The following is a 20,885-nucleotide window of genomic DNA, read 5'->3' on the forward strand; positions in this document are numbered from 1 at the left end:
ACCATGTACTCGGGTCCATGAACGAGACAAAAAGAGAACACAGCAGATGTGATGTGCAGACTAGAAGCAGCCAAGACTTCATGGACGAAGAAAGGGTTTGGCTTTCTTTCATGGTTTCATGTATTAACCCTGCAGCTGTGGAGCTGCACATGCTCCATCCAAAACCATTAATGTCACCTTTTTTACATTACACCAGGTGGGAATCGAGCTTGCGACTCCCACTCCAGCGGTGTGTAGACTTAGCACCACATGCTCTAGCTGTTGTTACTGTGTTGTTGGGACTTTTTATTTATTGATATTTTTCAAGTGTTACTTTAGTGTTGCCATTCGTTTATTACTAATAAGTGCCATATAAGTGCACAAGATTATTGCACATCACGATGTAGGAGCCACTGTTAAGATTTTATGGGTCACATTGGAGATTTGCGTTTGGTAAATGGACCGGTCCCCACGACTCTGTTTAAGCACATTTACCCATTCACACACACACATTCTACCTATCCATCAAACACACACACTCTGATAAACAGGTCCAGTATCTTCCCAGTGATACTTGGCCATGGAGACTGGAGCAGCCAGGGGTGGAACCACCAGCACCATCCAGTCTTTAGACGACCTGGTCTACCTCCTAAGCCTGAATTTATCTTCTAAAGAAAACCGCACAAACAGTTTTTGTATGTATCAGTCAAATTTGATTCATCACTGATTAATGACAGGCCTGTAACATACAAACTGCAAGTTTTCTCCTTTCCATTGGTGTTGAATGTGACATCCGTTGTGGCACCAGGCCAAAGGCAGGCTGGTGTGTTTGCAGCAGTTTGATCTGGAATTTTCCTCGTGTCTCTTCTCCTGGCTGTGGACAGGGAGAATCCCTGAGTGGGAGTAATGTCTAGTGAAAAATTATGTAATTGTGAGGATGGCTTCCATGGTTCAAGTCTGACAGCTATCAGACCCCATCAGGGTTTGGGGAGGTGATGGGGCGGCTGACAGAAACTCCTAATGAATCACTCTGTTTGTACAGTGCATCTAACAGAGATACATGGACGACTTTGACATCTCCTGCTTTTCATTTCTCAGCTATTATGCAATGCTGGTTTTATGATGCTGTTTATGTTTTTTCTGAATAACCAGAGCTAACACTACATCATAAGATAATTTAATAAAACTAGAAAAAGTTGCATTTCCTGCGAAAATGCAGTGTGAATGCCGTGTAGTGGAATCTGAAAACAGCAGTAGAAGGAGAACTACCTGCTAAAAACATTGTGTAGAAGCTGAAGTCTTTGCTGAAAACAGTTGTATTTGAAAGGGTACACTAAGCAGTGTAAAGAAAGCGCAGTACATACAAGCAGGGAAGATGTGCAGCAAATGTCACATGTAGGATTTGAACCTTCACCACCAGATCTCACAGAAGCTGTTCATCTCACCGAGCCAAACCAGTTCTGCTCTCAAACAAAGATATGATGAGAGAAAAAATGTGCACGGTGCAGAAGAAACTAAATTGTGCTGAAAAGAGTTAAAACAGTTGAACTGTTAACTGAAGAAAATGTTGCCATAAGTGGGATTCGAACCCGGACCGCCTGCTCTGAGAATGGCTGCTCATCTCACTGAGCTAAAACATGGCTCAGCCCAGCAAGCAAAACTGGTGATCACACTCATAATGTGGTCCTATTCAGCAAAATGGGCTGAAAAATGGCATAAAAAGCTTAATATCTGAAAAAGTATAAAACTTATGAGCACCAAAAGATATGAGCCTCACGGCATTCACACAATAAAGTCTTTCCTGAATGAGACGCCCAGTTCTTCGTCTGAGTGACTGATAGGGAACCAAGCCTGACGTGATGCAGCAGTGACATGAAAGCATTCAGCTCAGACACAATAAAATAACACAAAATCAGCGCCTGAGCAACATGAAGGTCTCATCTTTTTCCACTTGTTGATAGTCAGTAAGAAGGAACAGCTGCATATAGTTTGCTGTAAGGGGAGAGTAAGATATGCTTGAGATTTCAGTCACGCTTAAAGCAATGCTAAAGGTTATTGCTGTGCTAGTTGCCCTTGGAGACCGAAATGCTCAATTCAGTGTGTAGAATAAATCCACTGGACAAACAGAACAAACAACACATTGATGATTTTTTATTTTATTGGTAGTGTGTTAAAAACACCAAATCAGCTTCAGAGGAAACTTGAGATTCATCGTGTTTAAACCAAGAGTGCATTCAGTCATAGAGACCATGTTAGAGTTCTATATATAACAGTTCTAGTCCTTGAGTTGAACTGATGCAATGTTTCATTTTTGAGAAGAATTTTTCAATGCAGGAGATTTTAAAAAGGCCATATTTCTGATTTCTTTTTTCATACAGTGTTCTGTAGTAGAGCAGTCCTATTTAACTGGACTGGTAAACTGGTAAAAAAAAAAAATAAATGAACATCCATCGATCCATTTTCTCACACTTATCCAACATGATGGCAGAAAAGGAGCCATTTTTCCCCTTTTCTCTCTTCACACCTAATGTCGAATGTTTCACACTTCTTAGTTTTTTTTAAATTGATCAGCACAGCAATTAGACAAAAATTATTTTTAGACAAAGATAACCTGAGAAAATCAAAATCCAGCTTAAGAAGTGAAAAGTTATCCAAACTGCTTTATTAAGTGAACAGCTTCGAAAAACTGCATTTTGTATTTACTTGGGTTCTTTTTTTACTTTGTCTAATTTTAAAATGTGTTTAATGAACTGAAACATCAAAGTGTGACAAATAAGCAAATAGTTTTTGCCAGGAGTGTAGGTGGACATACTTCTTCTACTGTCAAATCTACAGTCTCTACCCCCATGTGCACGTGACATGAAGGTCACAGGTTGGAGCTCCTCAGCAGCCTTCTGAGCCATTATCGCTGACAAACTCTCTGAAGAAGCATGCTTCTGCTAAATTAGATCTGCATTGTTCAGAAATCGACTGAACAGTGTGTGTGTGTGTGTGTGTGTGTGTGTGTGTGTGTGTTTGTGTTTGTGTGTGTTGTGCGCCCTGTGCTGGCTTTAAACAGTGACTTATAGCAGCACGGGACTTCTTCATCATGCAGAGTGCGTGTGCTGCAATCACATGGTAAGTTAGCACATTTGCATTTTTAACACCTACCATAAATAACCTTGTGAGGCTGTGTGTGTAAACATGGGCATCAGTGCGTACACCAGCATGTGAGTGTGGGTTCATGTCCAGCTGCTGTTCTGTGACACGATGCAGCTTTTAAAGGCTGCTGTACGCTACATCCTTTCTGTACAGACGTGAACACATCAGAATTACATCCCAGCATGAGACAGAACTAGTCATTAGTTTGCGCAGCATCCACACAGCTACAGGAAACAGCTCAGGCAGTCCTGCTTCTCGTTTCAGGCAATGTCATGATAAGAGGACAGAGATGGAGACAGCAGGGAAGGTGAAATAAAGACATCATAAAAAGAAGCACAGGAAAAAAGAATGAATTTTAAATTAGTAGATTTTTCTATTTTTCTGTTTAATATACACAAAAAAGCAACAACACAACAAACAAAAAATGCTGTGGAAAATTTAAAAGAGCTGCCACAGGAGCTCTGACCTATCGGGATATGCAAACTGGAGCTATGGTGGCATCCTGTGGTGTTGGCAAAGGATTGTTTGGGTCCTGCTGGTTAGCTTGTTACAGTGCATGCCACACATGCTCCGTCAGATTCAAATCTGCAGTTTCAAAGCAGGGTCAACACCTTGGCGGGGTGAAGTGTTTTGCAGGCACAGGCTGGTACCATGGGGGAGTGTGCTTGGTGTCTGTCTTTGGTAGGGTTAAATGTAAAAATAATATTTACTTAGTTTACTTACTTTAATAACGTGATCAGTGTTTTTCACTTTGCCTGTTGTGGTTGTGGCTGATACACACACTTGTAAACCCTCCAAACCACAAACACAAACCTTTTACTCATTCAGCTCTCAAAAGCTAGGCTCATATTCTGTATTCAAACAGTGCAGGACAGTCTCACCCACGGCCCTCTACAGGGAGCATTATTCTTCTGAATGTTGTTTAATTTTGCAGCAGGTTACAGAATTTGATTGCATCCAGAGTGAGTCCGATGATTTGCTGAATTTCTTAGCAAAATCAGAGAAAATGTAAAATCCTTCACATGCAGTACACTGTACTGTGTTAGTTCAGAAGTGACATCCCACTCAGTAATGGCGTCTTGTTTACCTCCGCCTACAGCTTGGATCAGTCTATAGTAGAGGAAAAATAAACTCATAGACCAGTGTCAGAGGTGGGAACAGAACAGCCTTGTTATATTGCTGCTGTCAAACTTTTTACAACATCTTCTGCATACATTTGTGCCATTGAAAGTGTATGAACAAAAACACTTATAGGGTAATGAAGATACATAAAGAGAGGCGCTTGAGTGAATGTACACACTCAGTTCAGGATCACAGTAACCCAAATAGTGGCAATGATATTTTGAGAGCGTGTGAGTCATGCAATCCAAAACAAGACAGAGTGTGAAACGACTTCTTTAGAGCACAGTAGGTAGAGCGCACCAGTGGACTGTGGGAGGATGGTGGAGAAGCAGCATACCAGGCTGGAAATCTGCTCCATCTAGCTCTTAGAGAAAGTCCAGCATGTCTTCGTCCACAGCGGCTGAATGCCTGGATTTGAGCTCCGCATCAGGAAGCTGTTTCCATTAAGGCTTTGCAAAAGACGTCAAAAACATGAAGTAAAATAGCTTAAGAAATTCTCTATGTTACTTTAATAATGCAGAGTACGTCTGGGAGAATGAATAGATTGCTAAACTCAAAGTGATGTCAATGATATATTTATCTTAGATCTATAGATTTAGACTTTACCACTGTGCAACAAATTTCCATCTGCACAAGGATTCTCCAGTAAGGTACACTACCAGTGAATGAGTTAAGAACAAGTCTGCAACTGGGTGCCAGTTAACCTATTGCTTAGCACTAACATAAGTGCCAGAAGTAAGGCCAAAGTCAGTCGATCTTTAATTAGGGTAATCATTTTTTATAATGTGTTGCTAACAGACTACATGTCCTGATGTGTTAGAGATCAGGGTTTGAACGTCCTACACCAGATTTTCCTTTTTAATTTGCCCTTTAAGCTTCGAACTATTGGCTCTAGAGCAGGGGTCAGCAACCTTTAACACCCAAAGAGCCACTTGGACCCGGTTTCCACGCAAAAGAAAACACTGGGAGCCGCAAATACTTTTTGAAATCTAAAATGAAGATAACATATTGGTTTTTTTACCTTTGTGCTTTGTGCAAACATCTAAAGTAAGTAAGTAAAGTTTATTTATTAAGCACTTTTCACAGACAGGCAGTCACAAAGCGCTGTACACAAATATTAAAATAAACAATACAATCAATAGACATTATACACAATGTAAAAGATCAAATGTAAATAATGTAAAGAATATAAAATACGTAGATCAACAAAAGGCTTGTTTGAACAGAAAGGTTTTTAACTGCTTTATAAAAGAATCCACAGAGAAACTAAGGTGTGTTGCTTATAAAATCTATGTAGTGCTACAGAGAAAATTACATTTTATTTATGTAATTAACACATTTTGAACTCTTAAAGAAATATAACAAAAGGAAAGACACCCAGCTGAACTAAAATGATCCATGTAGCAAACAAAAACTGTTGTGAGCCGCCACCCTTATATCCCCTTTGGGCTGTTGGAGCCTTGACCTGACTTTTAAAAAGTAATTGGAAAAAAAGCACTATGCTGCTAAAAAACGAAAAATAGATATTTGCAAAATTCTGCCTAAATATGTATTTTACCTGGCTAATGTGTGTGGCGGGGCGTGGTCTCCAGTGCCGCTGCATGCGAGTCGGATGCACCTGAGCGGCACCTGCAATCACGCCTTGCTGCCTTAGGTTCGAATCCTGCTCGTGGCAACATTTTTGTTTTTTTATTTTTTTATTTTTTTTGGGGGGGGGGAAGGGATAGCTCAGTAGGTAGAGTGGTGGCCCCATGATCGGAAGGTCGGGGGTTCGATTCCCCTGAACAGCTACCCTGAGGTACCCCTGAGCAAGGTACCGTCCCTACACACTGCTCCCCGGGCGCCCAAAGGCTGACCACTGCTTCACTGAGTGAATGGGTTAAATGCAGAGAGGAATTTCCCCACGGGGATCAATAAAAAAGTACACTTTCTTAAAGTCTGTGCTCTCTCTGCTGTTGTGTTGTCGGGCTGTGAGCTGAGACGCTACAGCCGGCTGTATGCGTACAGCAACCGTGTGTGAAAAGTGGTCAATAAAGAGATGCTGAAAAGCATGTTCATGGAAACATCGTCGGGTCTGCCGTGATATGTTTACAATGAGACTTCTGGTCCCGAACCTCTGCTCACAGCGTCTCCAAATCTGGGCTTTCATCTTTACGCAGGACTGTAAGCTGTCATCTGTGAGGCGTGAGCAGTGTTTGTTTATAACATAGTTCACGATGGAGAACAGCTGCCGACATAATGTGGATCCGAAGATCCATAATTGGCCTATCTGGGGTTGAAAGTCTCGATAAATGCACGGCGTTTTGGCGGGTACACCGGCTTCCGCGAGTGTGACGCTTATTTTGAGCGATGAAAAAAATAATAAGATATAATTTTATTTTTATATTTCAAAATCACAATAATCTTCCAATTTAGAACTACAAGTTAAAAAAAAAAGAACTAAACACAAATAAAATGCACTTCAGCGAAATACTTCTAATTTATTTTCCCAAACCACCCGGAGCCGCAAAATAAAGACTAAAGAGCCGCATGCGGCTCCGGAGCCGCGGGTTGCCGACCCCTGAGCTAGACTAATATAGTAACAGCAGCTATACTATGAGGTCAGAATGAAGTATGTTTTTGAGAGGAGATGTGTAACTCAATATGCAAACCCAAAAGAAGAGATTCCCCTTCCTCAACACCTTTCTCCACTGGGGTTGAAGTCTACTGGGCCTTTCTTGCTTTACTAGACTGGATCTGCATTCTCACATCAAGTCTCCTCTCTTTAGTCCCTTCGAAATGATGGAAATGTAATAAACCTGTTGTAGTTTGTCCCTTTCTCATGAGAACATTTATTGAATGATTTTGGTGTCAAATCTATCCTAAATAGTGTAGGATGTCATGGTTGAAATGAAATGTAATGGCCATAATGTGTTTTTCTCTTTTTTGTCCTTTTTCTCTTAGTTTATTGCCTTTGTGTCTTTGTTCTTCATCCTGGTTTCCATTACCACCTTCTGTTTGGAGACTCATGAGGCTTTCAACAAAATCATCAACAAGACTGATGTGGCACGGGACAGCAACGTGACCGACTCAGGTCCACAGTATGAGATCGAAACTGATCCTGCTCTTACATATGTGGAGGGTGTTTGTGTCTTCTGGTTCACCATTGAGTTCCTGGTGCGTGTGACCTTCTGCCCAGTCAAGTTGGAGTTTTTTAAGAGCGTTCTCAACATCATCGACTTCGTGGCTATCTTGCCTTTCTACTTGGAGGTTGGGCTGAGCGGCCTTTCTTCAAAGGCTGCCAAGGATGTGTTGGGTTTCCTCAGGGTGGTTCGTTTTGTTCGTATTCTGCGTATCTTCAAGTTAACTCGACACTTTGTGGGACTTAGAGTACTGGGCCACACGTTACGGGCTAGCACCAATGAATTCCTGCTGCTCATCATCTTCCTGGCATTGGGAGTGTTAATTTTTGCCACAATGATATACTATGCTGAACGAATCGGCGCCAAGCCCAATGATCCCACGGCTACCCTCCACACTAAGTTCAAGAACATCCCCATCGGCTTCTGGTGGGCCGTGGTAACCATGACAACACTGGGATATGGTGATATGTATCCAGAGACCTGGTCAGGTATGGTCGTGGGCGCATTGTGTGCTTTAGCTGGTGTGCTGACGATAGCCATGCCTGTGCCCGTTATCGTCAATAACTTTGGGATGTACTATTCTCTGGCTATGGCCAAGCAGAAGTTACCCAAAAAGAGGAAGAAACATATCCCTCAAGCAGTGCAGGGAGGGTCCCCCACCTACTGCAAAGCTGATCTCAACACCACCTGCAACAGTACTCAAGGTGACCTGTGCCACGTCAAAGGGAGCAGGGTACTAGAACGCAACCGTTCAGGTAAGACCATATGTTCAGACAAAGGTCATATGGAAAACAGAACTAAGAGAAGCTTTGTTTAACAGTTAATTCAGATTACACTGAAGGGGGTTGTTTATGTAGTGACAATGAAGAGAATTCATGAGGGACTTCCTCTTAGTTAGAAAGCCGTGGCCATCTGACAGATTCCCCAACACTAGACATGATTTCCTCATATCACCCAAAAGCACCAAAGCAGTTGCCCAACAGATGACGGAGCTGTTTTTACTGCACCAATGCCAAAGGTACAGAAAGTGGGAGATAAGCATTCAGACTCCTTGTTTCCAAGTGTTTCTTCCTGTAAGGATTGCTCATTTGGTTCTCAGACCGTAGGTGGCTGTTTTTCCCTCTAGGACCATATCAGTAATTGACTCTGACACATCTGATATTGATGGAAATTAATGTTGACCTCGGTATACTCGCTTTCTTTGAATTCTAGTGCAGACATTCCTCAGGGTAGGTGCTCCCTACTATCTGTTTATTAAGTCCCTGAAACTTACATTTAATAACCGCAGAATAATTCATGATTCATTGACTGGATGCACAAACAGAATCATTCTGCCATAGTCACTTCTCTGATTTTCTCAAAGGTCATTTAGAATTTAAGTCTGCAAAGATACTTTCCTCTCATGTGTCCTTTAGATAGGACATATTATCCTCATGTGTAGATACCAGCTTTGTACTGAGTCTGATAGTTCATACAAACCCCAACCCTATGACATCAGAATATGTTGTTGTTTTAACTGTTGTTGGTAATGGCACACATATTTCTTTTCCAAATCATACAACTTGTTCTGAATAATTACATATTTTTGCATTTTTTATAGTTTTAGTTTTTGAATCAAATAATCACAATGTAATAAAGTACAGATTTTAATTTAAAGAATTTTACAATAATCTTTGCATTTTCCGACGCTCAGAGTAACTGGACATGGACAAACTGACATAATTTTAAATGAAAGGACTGTTTTGAATCCTTTTAATTCTAGAACCCACAGATGTCATTACATATATATTCCTCCACTGAGACGCTCTGCCAGGTCTTTATTTAGTTGCCACTCATTTGTAAGTTGTGCCTTCAGTTTTTGGTTTTGCTTTTTTGGGGGGTTGGGTCCTTGCATTGGTGTCTCTTTGGATCAAATATCGAGAATTCACCTGTCCAGGTAACATATATGCGAGTTCATCCATTGGAATCAACCTGAGATATTCGCAATCAGGGAACAGGCCTCACCTGGCCATGAAAGTGCATCTGAAATTAAGACTATGTCAAACAACTGACTGTAATTCCTGAACAGATAATACATTTTTTGCACCCGTTCAGTTAAAGTCTGCACCAATCACATCATTACTGTTTGATTTAAAATCGTTTGCGGGCACAGATGTATAAATATGTGTAGCTAAGGCAATCACTAATGCTCCACACTGGTGTTATTTAATCTTGATACTTTTTCATCTTTACCAAAAAAAAAAAGAAAAATGAGATGATTTTCCTGCAAAGGGAAACACTGCTATACTTTATTCCACTGTGCCAAGGACCTCCACTGTCATCCACAAACTATTAGAACCACATAAATGTACCAGCCCTTCAATTTTATGACATATTCAATCATAAAAATTGACATGGCCAATTGTGAAACTGTCAGAATGTGTCTTTAGTCCCCAAAGAGGAGCTCTATGACTGCCAGAGCATGTAGTGACACGTTAAGAAGAATGTATTAGCCTGATCTCCTTCCTGATAATGGATGGAATATGCCACTCAAATGCACAATCATAGCTCTTTTATGTAGACAAGGCAAAAACTACATCAGGTTTAGGGTCTATGAATGATGCTATTTGGCAGGATTTTTATTTTTTGGGTAGAATGGAAACATCAATCTCATCTGTATCTTTTCACAAGGCTAAAGTAAAAACAGATTTCTTGAAATCTTTGAAATCCACTGGAGTGTGGTCAGATTTCTGACCTTTGCTGTGCTTCACAGAGGTGCTTTGACAGAAACATTTTAAAGCAGGAGGCAGTTTTGTTTTTGTTACAACCAAAGCTCTTCTACTCCCTCCCAATCCCCTATTCTAAGCTCATACATCCCTATAAATTGAGATGAGATGACTGAGATGGTCAGTGTCCCATGTGTACACAAGTTTAACATTCCTTCTTTTTTGTACTGTACTGACTGTAATATATTTGAATATACAAGCCCAGTTACAAAAACGTTGGGAAACTGAGTAAATAAAAGAAGGCTTTTTTATATCACAGAAACACATGTTTTATTCACAACGGAGCAAATAACAAAAGCATTATTTTCTTAAGTTATCTGAGTTATTTTTGTCCAATATTAAAATGAGTTTGCTCACATCACTTTTATGTTCAATATAGAATATTCTTAGTGACTTTTAGAAAACATATATGATCCAAACCTCGCTGAAAAGACACGTTGCATAACTCTTCAAATTATGAGTCTCTTAGATATTTGCTGATATAACACTGAAGTCAATCGATACTTTATTTCTACATTCAGCTTTCGTTCAATGGATTCAGATTGTAGTTTCTTTCTGTTAAAGGCAGACGTGAGGATTGTAGTTTCATTGCTTGGTAACTTGTTCTGTTGTCATGTTTATAAGGGAAAAGCACCACAAAATCATCAGTTTGGTGTAAATTCCATGAATGAACAAAAGCGAATATGGATCTGCAAATGGATTTTTCTCTCAGTTCTGTCTGCAGACTGCAGCGGGGGCAGTGACCTCACCATGTCTCCTGAGGAGAGGGTTCCCATGCGTAGGTCAAGCACCCGAGAACAGGACCGCCGGAGTGGGGGGACCTGTTTCCTGCTTGCTGCCAGTGACTACACCTGCCCTGCAGACGGAGGGATACGAAAGACAGGTAGTTTAATTGATATGGAAAATTTCACCTTTTTTAATGTCATTTAATTCATCATAGAATTAGAATATTGTGATGTCATTTTATAAAAGTATTCTAAAAAGCATGCGGATCTGTTGTTTGTTGGGAAATCATTGTCAAATCCACGCTTGCTGTTGTGCACTGCTACTGATTAGTTGTTTGATTCATCGGTCATCATTAGTAAAGTTCAGTTTCCTGGAACCACTGGTCTGAATAAACCGAATAAAATGACAGATACTTGTCCAAATGCTCATCAGCTGATCCATGTCCTTAGTGAGTGGCACACCAACATCCCAGGAAGGGGGAAGGCTTTATGTTCAGCCCTAGTCAGCTCAGGTAACGTAACCAGTTAATGTGCTGCCGCGACTCCCCACAGGGACACACTGCATAACATTTTTGGCATTTCTGAGGGGCAAACACATCCTGGCAGCTGACTCAGAACTGTTGCTTTCTTCACAATTTATTCCTGTTTTCTGGTTGCCTGGAAACAGTTGAATAAATTTCTGACCCAGTGTCTTACTTTTTTGGCTGTGGCCTGGTCCACTGTCCGTCTACAGCATGCAAAATAATTGCCAAGTACATCATCTTCCTGTGAGGTGATGATACACCAGCAGATAGTTTTTCACTGTCAGAGGGGATAAAAGGTTAAGGAACCAGATTTTAGTCAACTCATAAACATATTTGACTTCTTCATTTGTGTTATTGGCTAATGTCCAAGGCAAAGAGTGGTAGAGTCAAGCATTAGGCCATGAGCGATTTATCAGCAGACCGATATTATGAGCTGATATTAGTTATTTGCTGTTTTATTTGACATGGCCAATAAATGAAAATCAGCAAAAGAGATGTTGATACAGCGTAGTTTGTCCATCCAACGACACTCGGCAACTTCCCTGTGGGCAACACATGTGTTTGGGATACAACAACAAGCTTATCCAAGCAGTAGGCTATAAATCACCAGTGGATATCAGTCTTATAGCTCTGGGTACCATTCTTAAAAATCCTGTATTGGCTGAGCCCTACCAAACATCATCATCAGAGGATATGCAGGAAATAGACGAGGTTTTAGTTTCTGTTTGTAACTCTTGGCCATGAAGGTAACATTTATTTCTAAAGACTGAAGCTAGCTAGGTAGGGAAGCTTACATTATCAGCTCCTGTTAGAATTGATAAATACACTATTATATCAGCTTCTTAAACTTTTTCTCTTGTACCTTTGGTTTTTACATTATTTAGCAAACCATCAGTTCCGATAAAGCAGTTCTTTGAATTTGAGTTTACAGAATAATGAAGAAGTCACTTTCCCAAATATTATGAGTTGGAAATAGCTCTGATTGCATGACTGAAATAATGTTTTTCATAAAATTACAGGAATAAAATTAATCATTATTTGCTGTCAGACTTGCCCTCCTGAATTGCATAGCACACGTCACCTTGTGCTAGTACATTGTGAAAAGGTCAGACTCAGAAAGGGCTTGCTAACACTTTGACCCAACCTAAAGGTTATTGTTAAGTTTGCACCTGCTGAATTTCCTGAAAGCGTTGTTGCTGTTCTGTGTGATATCAAAGGCAGAAAAGGTCAGGAAACAAAGTGGATGAATCAAGCAGCTCACAGAGCAGAGATTAGTTCAGACTGCAGCTTTTTTGATAGATGCAGATTATCTCTGCTAAATAGAGAACATACTAAAATGTCATTTGGATGCCATGTGAAACATAAAACATGTCATTCAGGTTGTTTCTTCTATTTACCTGCAGAGACATGAATCTTGTGTTAATCTGCAAAGTAAAGTGGAAACGTTAAGCTATGGCTAACTGCGTTTTATGAGAAGGTAACTGCGTCTCCAGGAGCCTTGCAGAATATCCGGCTCACAATGTTATTGCTGTAAAGCCACAGAGTACTCATTGGATGGCAGGCAAATCAGCGCTTCTGTTCCACTGATTATTTTGTTAAAGCACCCATTATACACGAATTCTAATGAATGCACATCATTATTTAGGCTTGCTAATGGAGCCTTATTTTTCCAAATGCATTAAGCAACAAACCCCCCCCCGCCCAAAAAAAAACCAACAACTGCTGATGGCTTTAAGGCGGTTACTGGAGTAATGTAGCAGGTTAACCTGTCCACATCTTCAGCAACAGCGCATCATGATTTTCAGTGAAGTCAGGTGAGCAGCTGTCCCTTTTATCCATCATGGTTGCAGTTGCCACCACACTGACGGTAATGCATAAAACATGGGTTCCTTTCTTGTTCCCACTACCTGTTGGCTCAGACCCAGGCTCTCTTTTGTTCTGCTCGCTTGGCTCGTTCTGAAAGAGCCCCAGTTTAATTTGCACCCATCCTCTCAGTGAATCAAATGGTGGTGTATGCAGGGCGGTAATGAGGCAACATTTCCATTTGCTGTTCCTAATCAGCCGATTGGCATGCTCCATTAATGTGCTGGCTGCTGTGGCTTGCTTGTTTATTTTGAACCCAATGCAGATTTACTGATGTGCATCACATGCAGAAGTTTGAGCTGCTGCTGTTAAGATGATTGAATTAAGGTGTGTCGATTATCATCATCATCAGTATGTGTCTGGATTCATACACACAAATACAGTAATATTTGATACATAATCTAAGACACGTACATGTTGTTCATTTTAACCTCCATATTGTGTCTCAATATATCAATTGGAGGTTTATATGTGCACTTGTAAACTTTAACCGTTCCTTGGACATTTTATCCATTTCTAATGGGAGAAAATACTAATGATGATGTCACCGGTGGCATAACATGAACGACTGCTTATGTTTTATTTTTCAGCCCTAAAGTTAAAGAATTATAATATCTCTCATTTAGCTAAAAAGACTCTGACAGAATTCACAGAGGCATTTCTTAGAGGTGGAGCTTGCTGTGGAAGTTACAGAAATACAATTACAGAGGAGCTTCGCTGGCTTGCAAAGGTCAAAGAACTTTCAAGATACATACAGCTTCAAATGGCAACACATAAAGTTTCCAAAATAGCCATATGTTACTTACTAATTACCTAGCTAACTACAGAGTAGCACGACTGCTCCATTATTAGTTTAAGTTTTCATTACAAGCACCAAGAAACAGAAACACTGTCTACGATATAAACAATAAAATAAAAAACTGACCTTTTCTCTTCCGTTTCATATCCACTTTTCATTAAGTGACTAAGCACCACTTTTTCAGAGGAAAAATGAACGTCAGCAAAGTAAAAGAGAAATGAAGTAGATTCCCAGCATCAGAGGACTGACTACAAATCCCACGAATGTTCCTGTTGTGCGTCAAACACTGGCCTGGTCACTGACGTCAGAGTTCCTAACCAAAGATAGCTGTGCAGCTTACTTTTTCAACTTAATTTTACCAAAGCTGCCATCTGTGATGTCATGCAGTTATGTGGGGCATCTGTGATGAAATTATGCGTATGCAGCTGCCGCTGATAGAGAGGAGCAGCCGCACTCCAGTAGAAACAGATAACCTTTACCATGACTAATTCACTAGTTCACTGACCATTAACGAGTAAGCAAACCTGTGGTCCAAGATGTTGCAGAACACGTCACAAAGCTGTCTTCGCTGTATCGAGATCCGTAGATGTGGGTCAAAGCAGGAAAAAGTTCATTAAAGCAGAATGTTTTCTTAGGAATCTACTAAAAGGAATATTGATTATTTTTAAATGACAGCATTTCGTACTATTGAATTTCGATATTTCATCTTAAAAGTTTAAAATGAATGGCACAGCTGGCCAAATAGCAAACAGAAGTGAGATTCAGCTCTGACATGCTCAACTGTTGGCATTGTTACATTTTTGGACCTTAAAGAGGAAAACGTGAAAACTGCGCATGGTGGGGTTTTAAAGTCTTCCACTTCTTCATCACTCAATTTTAAAACATTTAGTCAATTTGATGTGACACAACAGAGAACTTCTTGCCATCTGAAAATATAATATTATTGAGCAATATATTTATATATTAGTGCATTGTTCAACAATAAAAGTAGCCTTTTTTTCAACATCTGGTGTGACGACAATTCAATTCAATTCAATTTTATTTATATAGCGCCAAATCACAACAAAAGTCGCCTCAAGGCGCTTTATATTGTACAGTAGATCGCACAATAATAAATACAGAGAAAAACCCAACAATCATATGACCCCCTATGAGCAAGCACTTTGGTGACAGTGGGAAGGAAAAACTCCCTTTTAACAAGAAACCTCCGGCAGAACCAGGCTCAGGGAGGGGCGGGGCCATCTGCTGCGACCGGTTGGGGTGAAAGAAGAAAAACAGGATAAAGACATGCTGTGGAAGAGAGACAGAGATTAATAACAGATATGATTCGATGCAGAGAGGTCTATTAGCACATAGTGAGTGAGAAAAGTGACTGGAAAGGAAAAACCCAATGCATCATGGGAATCCCCCGGCAGCCTACACCTATTGCAGCATAACTAAGGTAGGATTCAGGGCTACCAGTAGCTCCCTGCTAGCATAGCATGAATGCAGCATAAAGAAAAGCTCGGGTTTAAAATGTCACCACACAAACGGCAGCTTTCTACACTTATTTTGTCTCAGAGTAGGCAAAGATTTAAATAAAGAGAATTTAATCTAATTATGTAGCGATTTACTGCAGGAACTACAGATGTGAACAGATATCAAGATATCCAAATTTGTTTGTATTTGTTGTAGTTGTAAAGGATTTTATATTTCAGTTATTTCAGCAACAATATATATAGTTAAAGTTAAATATATAGTTAAAGAAGCACTTTTGAGCCAGCGAGGTTGTTTCTTCCTCTCAAGCAGCTCCAGGCCTAAGAATTTTGATATGCCTTATGGCCACTGTCATGAAATGTGCTGCACATGCACTCACCATACAGTATGTTACTGTTGCTATGTCTCACTCCTGTCTCCTGTCTTGTCTCGGTTTACTCGGCTGGCTCGGATTTGGATCGTTGCCTGCCTGCCTGCCTGCCTGTGTGTGTTCATGTACTGTTCCTGCACAACCACCTCCACCACCACCACCACCTTTGTCGCCCCCCCTCATCTGAAGGCTATGAGAAATCCCGGAGCTTAAACAACATAGCAGGCATGACTGGCATGGCTGGTAACACTCTGAGGTTGTCTCCTGTGACCTCGCCCTACGGATCGCCCTGCCCGCTACGCCGCTCTCGCTCCCCTATCCCTTCCATCCTGTGAGATGTCCAGCTCTGGAGCGCTTTGACCCAAACCAACCCACATCCGTTCCACTAACAAACCACATCCCTCTGGCATCAAATCTGAACTCTGTTTTAGATCTTGTGACTAGTGGATAAGTACTCCACCATCGTAGCCAAGAATCGTGTAAATATCTCGAGTAACCTGAGCAAGTTCTGCGCTTTTCCTTCAAGGTACATCTGCTTAGCTCACATTCATCTCCTGATGTACCTTTCAGCTTGATATTATCATAATTTGAGTCTTGCAATAAAAAAACTATTACTGGTGGCTTCAGAAGTAGCAGCCATAACGTGTAATAAAGGACATTTAATAATCAGGGATATTAGATGTTGTTATATTTAGATACCTTGAAATAGATGTGCTTCCAGAAAAAGAAAGAGAGATGTCACTTTGTTTTAACCTCACACAAACTGTGACTTTGTTGGTGGTAAACTGTGTTATATTTGGGTTAGGGATGGAGAGGAGGGGCAAGTTGCTTTTCACCCACTGTTGGGCCTGCTCGTGTTTTTGCATGGATCATCCTGTAACCATCGTCTTCGAGCAGCGTGCACAGAGGAGGGGAGGAGAGCTCGAGGATCTATAGAACAGACTTGGAGTTGTTTCTATAAAATGTTGTAACGTTGGGATTTAGGGGAGGGAGGGCGTACCCGACTCGTACCATGTCTCATTTTGCCATTGGCTTCAGCAACAATCCACTGAGGAGTCTAAAAACACAGAAGCCCAGCTGGGCGTTGCTTTCTGCTCATTTGCTGCTATTTCTGAATAACTTTCTCCCCCTCTCCCTCCTCCTCTGTGTCTAATTTTCTTCTTTCCTCTGACGTAGTGCCACCAAATCTGTTGTGTTTCTGGTTGTTACTCACAGATAACTGCAAAGAGGTTGTCTTTACTGGTTTTACACAAGCAGAGAGCAGCGTTCTATCTTAATGGCTTGAAGAAAGGCACCGCCATAGTGGAAAGGTAAAGGAATGAGGGTGCCGTGCCATCTCACCCTTTTCTTGGTTATATTCCAGTATGTGTGTGTGTGTGTGTGTGTGTGTGTGTGTATGGGGGGGGGCAATAATCCGTGAGGTGACAAGCATAAGCATAGACTTGTAGCATTTTATTCATGAGATAATGTCCACAAAAAAGAAATAGATACACGTCCCCAGACTAGAGTAAAGCTAATCACTCTTTTTGACAATGACAGGCATAAACTTTGTCTGCGTACCAACAGGTCTGGGCAGACGTAACCATGCAGCAGTGTGCCTCGCCCATCACTACAGTATGTCTATAGAAGTAGCAGGAGGTTGCTAAGCAACTGGCTCACAGCTAGATGCATCTTCCACGTAGCTCGGCAAAAAGTCAAACTATCAGAAAGAGGAGCTTCTCTTTGCCTTTGCACCAAGTTATTGACTCACCCCTTACATGAACGACCCCAGCACACAGACGAGCCTTTAGAAATGAGAGTTTTGTACTGTTTTGAATTTTGTGCATATATTTTTAAACACACAGCGTGTGCATGGTGAGGTCTGATGCATTTCTTTCATCCAGACATGTGTTCGTATTTTATTTAGACAATTCATTTCCTATTTGAATAACAGCGGGATAAAATGTCATCAGTATGAGGACCTATTGCAGTGGGAAGACCTCATTTGGAGCCATAAGGCCACGTCTACTGGACAATAAGGACGCGGATGCACCTGAGAGCCACTGACTGACAGCCAGTCGGTGAGCAGACTGGACGACTCACAAAAAATTCTTATTTTGAAAAGGAAAGCAAACTGGGCTTGTCCTTAAAGAGACTATCTAGGGCGTAGATTCTGCTCCTGTAAATACAAAACAACACAGCACATCTGGGCCATGTGGCTCTGTCCACACATCTGTCTTTTGATATAGCGAGTCAGGTACGAGTCGGCTGGCTGCTACGTCGACACTCCGAGTTGATCATATTTCTTGCTGTGGTATCCCTCCTCGCAATAAGTGTATTGAGACGCATCAGTCGCGGCACTTTGTGTTCAAAACAAGGAGTGTGTTCATATATGAAATTCTACATAGAGTATATACAGTGTAGAGAGGCAACGTTGAATAAATGTGACATTACGATCATCTCTGCTTTTGTTTCTTTCAGTAATTTCAGTAGGTTAATTGCTCTGCTGTGTGTAGTTGTGTGTAACTGTGTGTGTGTGTGTGTGTGTGTGTGTGTGTGTGTATGTGTGTGCGTGTGTGTGTATGTGCGTGTCCTAAAAATCCAGGGTAAGGTCTATAGCCTGAAAGGCCCGGTCAGAGAAGACCAGCGAGTGGACTTGATGCTGTCACTCTTGTACATTTAGCACAAACACAAATGAGATAGAGCTCCCCTGTGATGCAGTGCCGTTGTAGAAGTCCCCTCTTTACCCTGCGTTAGTGCTGCAGACGTTCATCTCTATACAAACCAAATTATTCTTACCAGACTATTCCTCATGACTCCTGGTGGCTAACAAAAATAACTTGATTCTTCCAGATCTTTCCCCTTGTGGGGGTGAAGCAAACGTGTAGCAGAAGTTTACCAAGTTATACAGCGGGACTTCTAGAATGGCTACATCTGCACAGTAGCAATCCCACATACCCACACAATCAGATTGGATTCGCAATAAGCACCCGAAAAACAAAAGCACCGATCCACACTGTGATTTCAGGAGCCTGTTAAAACAGGAAGGTGAAGGAAAACGAGTAAAACAGCAGCTGTACAAGCTGCCAGGCCAGACCTGAAAGTGGCACAACCGGCACAGTTGTAGGCGCCCTGAACCCACCATCCTCCTCATGTAGTACACACGCTGCTTCACTCTTTGAATTGACAAAGGGGTACCGTTCTCCGTGTATTTCTAGGATGATGTTATAACTTGAAAAAAAAGGTGTTTATTTTTTTGAAACCAGAACATGTATTTTTGTGTCTTACTGTTGAGTACTTTGCTCTTTCCTGTAAAGTCCTGGTAGTCTGATGCTGTGCTTCTACATCGTGTCCTCAAATTGTCAGGCTTTTGATCCGAGTTCATGTTTCGTGTGTTTTACTGTGAGCATAATTCTAGTTTGAAGTCTGTATTTGTGGAGCCTTTTGTTGGCAAGTGCATGCTGAAAAGAAAAATCATTATGTCAAATTGTAAAAAAAAATGAAAAAAATAAAGATGACATATTGTATATCACGTTCAAAACAATGTGTATAGAGTAAAGGTAAATGCTATGTGAGAGACTCACATAAACTATTTATCTTTTAACTAATGGTCTCTGTCTTTGCTTTATTTCACCTGTTTTCACACCAAACAAATCCTCACTTTTCATATTGGAGTCAATTGTCTCCACTTTTGTAAATAGAAAATCGACTTATTTCTTTGATAATGCTTAACATTACCTATGAAACCACCTTCAAATTTTTCCCTTTATCTTAGTGACTTAGTCACCCTGCAGTGGATTCCTCCGTGTGAATAAGAACAATCTGTGTTTTCCTGCTGACTTCATTGATTTTTATTTAATCTTTGCTCTTGGTTAGTGATTGTAAATAGTTGTAACAACCAAGTGGTTACATGTGAAACACCCTCAACATTGAACCAGCCGTCCAATGGGAGCCAACCTGCCCAACTTAAACTGACTGCAGTGAATCTCAAACGGATACATTTTTTTTTGCCATGATGTATGATTTTCATCATTTATAGATTTCATATTTCTGCCAGTTTATTACACTTAATTGCCAACTTGCTCCTATTCAGTTAACTACTGAAACCAGACTGATCCATCGCTCATCTCAACACAAAGTGGGAGTGAAGATGGCAGCTGGCTGTGAGTAGTTGGTCCCCATCTTTGAAGCAACCATTTCAAAGGCAACGTGTTCGCTGCAAACAGCTGACGTAATTTCGGTTGTGTCGTGGTCTCTGACCACTGTTTTCCTTAGTGTGACATTCCTTATGAGGACATTTCAGCGATGGTGGGGGTGTAAGGGCCATTTGACACTTGCAGCTTCACCTGAAGACGTTCCTCCAAAATGAATCTCTCCTGCTCAAATAAATCTCAGCAGAGGGCTCTTTATCCAGCCGTCAATTTTTCTGTAAGAAAAAAAAAAAAAGAAGTAGTCTTATTATATAACAAGGATATACTGCATAAAGAATGGAAACTAGATCCCCAAAAATGTAAAAGTTTATTGGGATAAAACTGGGAGAAATTTACTCATATCTTTAAAAAAGTTATGTGTGTGATTATATTTCTCTGATGTGGTTCAAGCGAAATATGTCTAATGTATTGCCTCAGGTCAAACTGTCATTCAGTAAAATGTGCAGTACTCCAGTTTGATGGGAAGCTGATTGTTGTAGCTGCACTTTCCCATTTACTCTTATAACACAGGAGTGTTTAAAGCCAAGCCAGCTGTAGCTGTGAATGTCATCTCCAAATGAGAGTAAAAGGCAAACAAAGCAGCTGGTCTTTGTATGGAGACCAGCGCTGATTTCTCCCACAGGTTCAGGCTGAGATAATGGTGAGTCGGCACCTTCCTCTCCCACTTCCTGTTTTCCCTGCTCATTTTCCACCTCGGGTTCAACAATCAACAGCACTCAGCACACCATATCTCAGAGACATCCCAACTTCCTTTACTCCAGTCGCTATGGAAACAGCCACAGACATGCCAAGGAGATGTAAACACCCAA

General features: G+C 40.9%; 1 protein-coding gene across 8 annotated transcripts in view; it reads left to right on the forward strand.

Moving 5' to 3' along the window:
• Positions 1-19,469, forward strand: part of kcnc2 (potassium voltage-gated channel, Shaw-related subfamily, member 2) — a 103,655-nt gene extending 84,186 nt beyond the window's left edge. The window contains exons 2-5 of one of the 8 annotated variants that reach the window (XR_003214402.1): positions 7,186-8,119; positions 10,842-11,012; positions 16,076-17,196; positions 17,820-17,873. Coding sequence is in view for 7 of the 8 variants with exons in the window: in XM_003458673.5 (XP_003458721.1) it covers positions 7,186-8,119; positions 10,842-11,012; positions 16,076-16,221 (1,251 nt within the window). In the remaining variant the exon portion in view is untranslated. Of the gene's footprint in view, positions 1-7,185; positions 8,120-10,841; positions 11,013-11,287; positions 11,367-15,996 lie in introns of those variants that run through there. The other 7 variants (XM_005475620.4, XM_005475618.4, XM_005475617.4 and 4 more) reach the window with 7 other exon arrangements.
• Positions 19,470-20,885: the final 1,416 nt, after the last annotated feature.

The sequence above is a fragment of the Oreochromis niloticus genome, linkage group LG17 (assembly GCF_001858045.2).
Source record: "Oreochromis niloticus isolate F11D_XX linkage group LG17, O_niloticus_UMD_NMBU, whole genome shotgun sequence".
Classification (NCBI taxonomy): Eukaryota; Metazoa; Chordata; class Actinopteri; order Cichliformes; family Cichlidae; genus Oreochromis; species Oreochromis niloticus.